The following is a 9,684-nucleotide window of genomic DNA, read 5'->3' as shown; positions in this document are numbered from 1 at the left end:
GGTTACCGAAAAAGGCTGTGATATAAGAGTAACGCATTACTAAGTAATGTGTTACTGGCATCACTGAAAATAGCAAACGTATTCCAACTCTGACTGCATTACCAATATACTCCAGGAACCCTGGACATTTATTTTCCCCATTTCTAAAGCTACATTAAAAGCTTGCTCCAACAGCTACTAAACCACGAGCATGATGAACATGGTCTGAACACATTGAGTTCTGCTGAATCTGAGCTGGGCACAGATGAAATGACATGAAAAGCCATCTTTCAACCCCTCGCATCTCTACATTTAGGTCAGTAACATGAGGATCACATTACCCTCAAAACATTGTCCCGCACAAACCCACTCTTGCTACATACGAGCCATTTATTTTACAGTCAGTACAAACAACAGATAAACAGGAAATGGAGGGCAGACAACACAGAAATGAAAACAGAGACAGGAAACACACAAAGGCAGTTCATTAGCAGACTTGTTGATGAAAGAGTTGCACCTACAGGGATCTGAGGAACACAGACACATAAATATGATAAGGAGTAGCTAGAAGCTATCTTGTAAACATCATTATCTCTCTTGCTGCGGATTGACAGAAATCCATTTCTGAGAATCATTTGTGAGGAAAATTAAAACATCTACTTTACATTAAAACAGGATCCTGTTGAGTTTTTGGAGACTCAGCGGTCGTCGTCATCAGTCTGTTTTGGGATTTTGACGAGTGGATCGTGTTACGTTTGGGCAAAAGTGCTCAGATGGCCGAGGAGGTGAGGATGCTTTCCACCAGCTTCTTGTAGACCCAGGCGTCTCCCTTCACCCTCTGGCGTCGGACTCCCACCACCTCCAGCCTCTGCAGCATACACACCTCCAGTTCGAACACCATGGTCACCTTCCCAAAGTCGTCCCAGGTTCGACATTTCAGGGTGTATCTAGGGCAGGAAGAAGAAGAAGATTTAAAAAAAAAAAAAAAAAAAAAAAAAAAAAAAAAAAAATCAGGCATAAAAAACGTAGTGGCCTCAATACAACAAGCACAACTCTAACATGTGAACGGCAAAGTTCTTACCCCTTCTGTTTGAAGTCCACATGCCTCTCAGGCAGGATGGCAAGGATCTGGTTGAGAACCTGGACTGGGTTGGTCTGATTAGTCAGTGTCACGTTGTACTGCGCCTGTAGAGGGAGACACACTTGAGCAAAAGGATTTCTCTTCCGACCTGTTTAGATATGGAAACATTCTAGAATCACATAGAACCTTCCACAGTTCAAGTTTTCCAGCACATGAAAGCGGAATGACAAATGAAAAGTGTGCACCACCAGCAAAGAAGAGGAAAGGGACGCCCTGACCTTAATCTTTCGTGGGCCATCTCGAAGAGCTCTCTTCTTGTTGGGGGTCAGCATGGTGATCATCTTGTCCAGACCTCTCTCCAAAGAACCAAACACCTTCCCCCCTCGCTTCTTCTTACCACTGTCTGTCCCAGCCATATCTAGAGACCGGGACCTGCGCAGTAGAACATTTGGTGAGTGCTGTGTAATACGGACAACAAGCTGAACCTGCACCATGAACCATGTTTGTGAGCTTCAAAAGTCAGGCAATAGAACGCCTTTTTGGCAGCAAAGAAGTTGGTGGAATAACAAGAACTTATGGACGCAAATGTGTATCATATATATATATATATATATATATATATATATATATATATATATATATATATATATATATATATATACACACACAACAGAGGCTACTCTCAACTCAACTAAAACCTGTTATTGTGAGACGTTTTCAGCTATTAGCACAGGACAAACGCCACAAAAAATAAAATAAAAGGCATCACTCTGGTTGGTTGCTCACATGGTACAAAGCCCATCATTGGCATGAGACCTGCAAGCCAAAATCTCATTGGCTGAGTTCCCATTCCTTTGCTATTCTATAAAGTCCCAAATGTTTCACATGAATGTTTTTTGAAACTCATTCAATCTGGTGGGACAGATTTGTTTCCATAAGAACCCCTCAAAATACAAGTGTTTAGAACCAAATGATGGTTTCTCTTTATCTAAACCCCTCATGCATGGCCATCACGTTTTATCTCTTCATGTTAGCACCAAACCTCTATTCTGGTCAGTACAAAAACCAAAACAGGAAAATTACAAATGCACATGAAGATAATCTGGTACTATGAATACTCTAACCTAAAATAAGAGTCAACCTCGCTCACCTTCGCTCTGGACTCAAGGCCATAATCTCAATGTCACAAATCTCTTTGAGCTCAGCTGTTTTCTTCTTGTGGGGCTCTTTGGACGCGGTGCCTCCATCTGTGACAAATCGAAAGTTACAGTCTTCATTCAGAGGGACGTATTGAACTATATAAACAGCACCATGACGATTTGCATCTGAAACGTGAACATTTCAAGTCAACATCCCTCAGTGGGAAGCGGGTCAGTGCAGATCCCACTGAGTGCCGTTTACTGCCTCTCACCCGGAAAGTTGACGTACATGAAATGACTTAAGTCGCGACTTTGGAAATACCCCAACCTTGTAGATATATTGAGACGACAACAAGCTTTCAGAGTGCCATGAAAGAACAGCGACGATTGCATAACAAAATAGAACAAGAGTAGAACATTTTTAAACACATTTACATCTCAGCAGTGAGGACATTTCAGTCAGCTTATAAACAAGTGGTTTAAGGACATATATGGTGTTTCTGAAGCCAACTTTGTCTTCTCTTCTTTACTCGCATCTCCAGGTGGATGTTAAACGTATAAAAATGCGATAACGAAGTAGAGATGACCTTTGTACTTTGCAAGTCAGAAACAAGCTGTGCTGTACTTCCACTCATCATTCGGCGATTTATTACTTACTTTTCTACCCTTGTTTGAGTGCACTCTAATATGTTATATATTTTTACTAAAATGCAATAGGTAGACAGCAAGACTACAATGATTGGGACAACACCATGATTTAGGTTGGAAGGATTGAAAGTGTTAAATATTGCATGTGTCACTTCATCCAGAGGAGGTAGTGATCTGGCATGTCTTTTCAGAGGATATCGCGCCCCTATGACACACAGCACTGCATGTCTGTTCGCAGATAGCTCCTATGATTTGAAATATTCAGATTAAAATCAAGCCCCGCCCATCGAAAACGCGTCGCTTCAAGAGCACCCGCCAGTCACGGACGAACACCTCCATCAAACTCCATAAAAGGTCTCACTTGGAGGTTAAAATCTCTTGCAGCCAAAGCCTCCGGGAAATAGGTGCCGTTGCGCCGCCTAACTGCCTGAGTTTAGTTTTGCGACGCTTGCACACTGCGTGCGTGACGTCCAGCTACGTGTTTCCAGGCATTTAGTAAAACCCGAAATGACACCAAACTCGAGCCTTTAGATAACACGAAGCTGGTACGATCACCCCATTCCCATCATAGTTTTGGTATTTTCCGCGCGTCCAGAACGGGCTGCGCGATGACATCACGTCGTCGCGCGCTGCCACAAAATGTCTGTTCTGTTTTGTTTTTTAAACGTCGATTTTGGTACATTTTAAAACGAGTCGTTGCAAATGAGACTCAGGATTCTTGGACTTTTTGGTACATCCACATTACATCCCTGATCTGAAGCAACGCGGCCTCAGCCACGACTTGGTCTCAAAAAGAACTTCGCGAGTTCAGAGCCGCGCAGGAGGCAGAGCGAAGCTCTTTGTGACGTAACAAGGCGCTTCTCTCTCCTAACCGCTTGTTCACTTTATAAAGAAATAACATCAAAGGCAGTCAGGAAAGTTGGTTGCTCTTTAAGGGAATACGTACTGTATGTGCGCGTGCGTGCGTGTCTCAGCGGAGAGTGTGACAGAGAAGAAAGAGCAAGAGGCAGGAGAACACATGTCACCACTGCACACCTGGGACGGAAAGGATACGACAACTACACCTGTCACACGACCAACCTCTGGGATCAACAAGCCTCTGCAGCGGCTCTGTGTAGCGACTGTGAATGTGTGTGCATCTTTAAGTGGGGATAAATGTCACTTAACACATAGCCATCATGTTGGCTTTCCTATGTGTTAAGGCAATGGCTTCATAAACACTACACCACATGAGGCAAAAAAGGGTCAGTGTCCCCATGACTGCCACTAACCCACTGGTTATTGAAAGTCTGCTGACAAATAGGCTGTTTTTATGAATCATGTCCGTGTCCTTCAATCCTAGACGTGGGAAAACAATTAGCTTCAGATAACCACATCAGCTGCTAACTGACAGCGGCGCGGGTGGATTCTGGTGGCATAAAAATATGAGCGGCTTTGGGAGGAAAAACAGAACTAATAAAAGCCTTATTAGCTGAAGACAATTTACTTGCAAATGTGGACCATGTGGAGGTGGCACTTGTGATTATGACAGCTTCACAGAGGGGGCGAGCGCGGGGCAGATGGATAGCAAGGGCCGCTCGGCTCGTGCAATTAATCTAATAGAGTTGGCACTTGAAGCTCGCCACTGGACAAAACAATTACAACAGGTAATGATTATTCTCACCTTTCGGAGTAGCTGCTTTGGGTTTGTGGCCATTAACATTTTTATTGGGTGGAGTCAGCACATTCTTGGTGCTCCGCGGTTGCTTCTTATTGGAAACGGGAGTCAGAGGTAGAGGCAGAGCGAAGATTTCCACATCTTTCTCCTGCCGGGCGATGTTCTCCTTGTCCTCTGAGGTCTTGTCATTGGCCTTCCGCTGGGCTGGTGTGTGTCTCTTCTCCGGTGTTGGACTGTGACCATTCCTACTCGGCACCGATGGGGACAGGAATTTCTGCAGAAGCAAACGCGTCCGTGTAAACGCAAGTTGCTAAAGAGCAATTTTGACTTTACTTTACCGTATCATAGGTGGTTTTCTCTGTGCGACCCCGAACTCTTGGTGGTGTGTGGTGTGCTACAGAATCCCATGGACAGTCATCTATGTATTCATTGCAAAAGTCCAGTGAACCCACAATCACTGCGTCTTCATCATCAGCATAGTGAATAGCCTCCTGTGACTGGAGAACAAAAGAGGAACAATTCAGGTACCACGGACCACAAGCTTGTTTGTTGTATGAGCTCAAAGCTGCCAGGTTTTTCAGGTCAGTCAGTAAGTCAGTTGCTGCCTACCTGAGGTAGCCCGAGTGGCTGACTACCAGAAGAAAGGACTAATCTTCCTCTTCGGTCAAGTGGTCCTTCAAGAGGACTTGGTCGACCAAATCTCACCCTGCGCTGCAAAAACTCTCTCTCTCCGTTCCTCAAATGGTTGCTTTCTGTCCGGAACATGGAAAACTATGACGCCTACCACGATGTCGTGGTCGCTGCTTATGACGAGATTCCTCACTTCCTCACTTTCCACTTCCAAGTCAAGTGTCTTCGTGTCTTCAGAATCCTCCTGTGTACTTATTCAAGTCACATTCGTGGGTGGTCGAGGCTCTGACATTTCAGCAGTCAGGTTCAAAGGGGTGTAAATTCAGTGGCCTTAACTGTTGCAGTCTGCTTCTTAGATGATTCAGCTACAGCTGAATTCAGCTCTTGGTGAAATAGTGAAAATGAGCTCACAAGAATTGGGCGTAAAAACTTTCTTGCCTTTGGCAAGAAAGGTTCCACAAATGGATGCACAGCCGATCAACCTACTATCTTAACTAACAAACGCCTCAGAATTAAGCTTCACTCATGAAATAATATATTGCCTTTCACTAAAATGTACCCGCTGCTGCGTCTTCTAGTGGATCGCATGTAGTGTGCTGGTCTTTTGATATCACTGCGAACCAGATGGCTCTCAAATTCACGAGTAAAAACAGGTGCTGCTAACAGTAATGTGACCCTTACGAGCAAACATGTTAACATCATACACAGCAGGAACATTTAACTCATTTATTAGAGTCACACAGGAAAATATACAGAAATAATTCATGTTTCAGAAATACACACCACTGACAGAAGGACATAAAATAAAGCTCCTTGCTCTACACTCCCTTTGCAGTCATTGAGAATATAAAATAATATAAAAAGTGCATAAAGTTGTATTGCACAAAAGGGGCATGAGGCTGTTGGAGCTGTTTTATCGGCTCAACATGCTATCCTGGTTAGTGGTAGTGCTAGTAGTAGAGGTTTGAGGTGAAGGCAAGGAATTGAGGGATTTAGAATGCCGCAGTCTGACCTGAAATCCAGGTGAACAGGCCACACGGTAGACTGCCCTCATGTACAGACGGACAGGCTTGCCCCTCTGCTTCTTGGACAGCAGCAGGAGGTAGGTGGCTGTGGTGTGATCATAGCGCCACTGGAGGAAGACACAAAGACGCAGACCGTTCATCAGTCAAACAAGCAATTAAGGCTTAAAATCTACCACTGAACAGCAGAACCTCACCTCATTTACCAACGCTGCTGTGCTCTCTCGGGAACGCTTCATGTTCACTGCCATCTCAGTGATGCAGTCCTCGTCAATGTGTCCAAGCTGAAAGAAAAGAAAATGTGACATCGAAAAATATTTCTTTTCGTGTCACCCTGTAGACTTGGGTAGGAAGGTAAACGTTATTGTGAAAGTACTGTCTGCCGTGTGTGCCATTCCACAGGAGTGTTGTAGTCCTTCATCACCCAGGGATGATCCAGCATCTGCGGCACGGTCAGACGCTTCTTGGGGTCCACCTGCAGGGCAAACAGCAAAACTACAACTTAATTTGACTATCACTGATGCCATTCAGCACCATGCTGCTACTTCTTTTTTTTTTTTTTTTTTTAATAATTTTTAAAGAAAAAAGAAATCTATTAGCCACTTAGCCACATTTAGGGACACTACCCACACCATCTTGATCATGAAACAACATTACAAGTCATTCCAGTGAGAAAAAAGAAGGAAGGCACGCAAGTGTACACAAACACACTCCTGAAAGAAAACAGAGAGAATGAATGCAGTGGATGTTTACTCAATTAAGTCTCAAGCGTTATATGACATGGAATCTGACATTTTTTGTGACTGCAGCATCATTGCTGATAATAATTGTCCACAAACAAGGACATTGTTTTTTGCAAAACAATAACTTCCCATAGGAGACAAAGTTAGTACTGCATCTAGGTCATCCCATATTTATGTAAAACTCAACAAATTCTCATGTGTGAAGAGGCATTCTATATTCATCAACATAACTCTTGAGAGAAGTGACTGAAGAGACGAAATGCCAATTAATTGAATTTAAAATAAGACGCAGATGACAAGAAGGGAAAAAAAATACTGTATATTCACCTGCAGCATCTGGTTGAGGAGCAGAACGCTACCAGGAGAGAGCCACGACGGGTTGTCATATCTTCCTGCCTGAAAATGTAAAAAACAAACGATCATTGAGTTCAACAGTTATGATAAAAGCTAGTCCTATAAAATAACCGGTCTTACTGTTATCTTCTTGTAGAGCACCATGGCGTTATCATCGTCAAACGGCAGGTATCCACAGAGCAGGGCGTAGAGCAGCACCCCCAGGCTCCAAACGTCAGCCTGCATGGGAAACAACAAGCTATGTACTGTATAATACAGAATCCGTACACGAGCAGCCACACAAAATGGATGTGCACCACAAAAGTGTTTCGGATGTATAAAATGCTACAGATACAATCGCAAGCATCTCACCTCTGAACCAATGTACGGCTTTCCCTGAAGGAGCTCTGGAGCAGCGTAGACAGGACTTCCACAACAGGTGTGGAGTTCACAGCCCAGACCTCCCTTAGAATGGACAAAAGAGGTCTGCTAAGATGACATTTCAAAAGACACACCAATTAATACAACAGAGTCTGCAGGGAAAAAAACTCAACGGAAGAGATGGACCTTGAGCTTTTTGAGGAGGTGTTGTCTTGGTGAAACATTATACACTCTATAGACAAAATAGGAAACCATCAATGACTTACCACGGGTTTGGCACACAGGCCGAAGTCTATGAGTTTCAGATTGTGGTCCGCATCAATCAGCAAATTTTCCTAAATAAAAAAAGCCAACGTCACAAGAGGCATTTGTAGAAAACAAATGACCACATTGGATATAATTACCGGTTTAAGATCCCTGTGAGCGTAACCTTGGCTGTGGACGTAGGCCAGCGCAGACACAATCTGCCTGAAAAACACTCTGGTCTCCTCCTCGGAGAGCCGGTCCTTGGAGATGATGTAATCAAACAACTCTCCTCCAGGACAGTACTGACAAAGTAAGAGAAGAAAGAGGCAAAGATTCAGTGTCTGCCAACATCACACACAGGAATCGTGAGGATGTACTCGCACCTCCATGATCATGAAGATTTGTGTGGAAGTCTCAATGACCTGGTAGAGACGGCAAATGTGCTGGTGACAGAGGTTCATCATGGCCTCAATCTCAAGCTTCACACGGGGCAAGTCCGCCTGGAAACAAAGGATACACCGACATGTTTCACTGCCAAAACCTCTTTTATGTATTATTTGATGTCTGTTCTCTTTTCAGAGCTAATAGCGAAATCATATTTTGTCCAGTTAAAGGACTCACCCCTAGATCTTTCTTGCTCATGATTTTGATGGCCACTTTTTCTCCTGTCAAGAGGTGTCGCCCCAATTTCACTTTGCCAAAGCCACCTATGTTGAACGAAAAACAGTGACATGATCTAGAACGTAAAACTTGACGCGGTTGTTAAAAGAAGAACCACACTTCACCTGATCCAATAGTGTCGTACACTTCATAGTATTTGTAGAGCCCGTCGGCTCCGCGTACCCATGTTTTCTCCATTGGCATCCTCCCCGTTCCACTGGAATTCAAATCCACAGGATAGTCGGGGAAATTAGCTTACGTGTAATAAAACAGATGCTAAATTAAAAGCAAACGCATTCACTTGTGTTGACAACAACGGTTAAACAGTCGACAGCTGACGAAGCACATCACATTTGAAAGTCTTCGATTCGAACCTTTTTTTTCTCGTTGAAAGTAAAATAGATACGTGCAAACAAAAGTCAATGATTTACCTCAAAAGTAAAGGAAGAGTAGGAGTTTTGCGGTGGTGACAAGAAGCTCTCAGTCTGTGTGCAGCTTGTTTTCTTTCAGCAGTTTAAATTTGGCCGCACTCTGACGCATTTCCTGTTTCCGCTTGTGGCTCCGCCCCTGTGATGCAGGGGGCGGCACTACACAGCGTCGACGTCATAAAGGCTCGAAGCGTCACAAAGGCAATAAACTTTAGACCAATCAACTCCAAAGCATCCTTAAAAACAACTGCACATACTGTACCTCACTTAAAAGATAGATGAAAATCAATAAAAACCAGCTACATTAATGTACAGTTGTAGCATTGCTTTAACAGTCTGTGCAAAGCACTGTCAAAATACATGAATCATCAGGTCCAATACATAACACATTTTTCATAACACACACATCCTAAATGTCCACATCTACCATGCATTTATAATTTATAATTTAATCTTTTTTAAAGTCTGCTGTTGAATGGCTAAACATGAGCGACAATAACGTAATAATGTAGTTTTTGTTGACAAACTGTATTAAATTTGGAGCTGACATACGTATTTAAAATTCTTGAAAACCAAATATACTTGAGTATATTTGACACAAGTCAGGCAGTTTGTCACTAAGTTGGCTGCTCATCGACAAATATTTTTAATAGCTTTAATGAGGATATGGACTGTTATTGATTCCTCCTAAGGCAGTGCAGGAGCCACCGAAAACCAAAGTGTTAAAAGATGTCTTG

General features: G+C 43.3%; 1 protein-coding gene across 2 annotated transcripts; it reads right to left on the bottom strand.

Moving 5' to 3' along the window:
• Positions 1-361: 361 nt before the first annotated feature.
• LOC128754182 (maternal embryonic leucine zipper kinase-like) lies at positions 362-9,066 on the bottom strand. Of its 2 annotated transcripts, XR_008413906.1 has the most exons (19): positions 8,951-9,066; positions 8,645-8,736; positions 8,481-8,566; positions 8,243-8,359; positions 8,018-8,161; positions 7,880-7,948; positions 7,605-7,697; positions 7,374-7,472; positions 7,227-7,295; positions 6,533-6,631; positions 6,354-6,440; positions 6,147-6,266; positions 4,843-5,001; positions 4,511-4,778; positions 2,211-2,307; positions 1,339-1,492; positions 1,061-1,164; positions 645-926; positions 362-506 (listed from the first exon to the last, which is right to left on the bottom strand). XR_008413906.1 is itself a non-coding variant. In XM_053856621.1 (18 exons), exons 2-18 carry the CDS (start codon positions 8,721-8,723, stop codon positions 749-751), a joined length of 2,022 nt encoding a protein of 673 aa, XP_053712596.1. In that variant the 5' UTR covers positions 8,724-8,736; positions 8,951-9,066; the 3' UTR covers positions 365-748. The 2 variants fall into 2 exon arrangements, 1 of the variants encoding a protein (XP_053712596.1); XM_053856621.1 differs by having other exon boundaries at positions 365-926.
• Between the last annotated feature and the right edge of the window lie 618 nt (positions 9,067-9,684).

This window comes from Synchiropus splendidus, chromosome 2 (genome assembly GCF_027744825.2).
Source record: "Synchiropus splendidus isolate RoL2022-P1 chromosome 2, RoL_Sspl_1.0, whole genome shotgun sequence".
In the NCBI taxonomy this organism is placed as follows: domain Eukaryota; kingdom Metazoa; phylum Chordata; class Actinopteri; order Syngnathiformes; family Callionymidae; genus Synchiropus; species Synchiropus splendidus.
The sequence above is the reverse complement of the archived record's forward strand: the minus strand, read 5'-3'. Positions and strand labels throughout refer to the sequence as shown.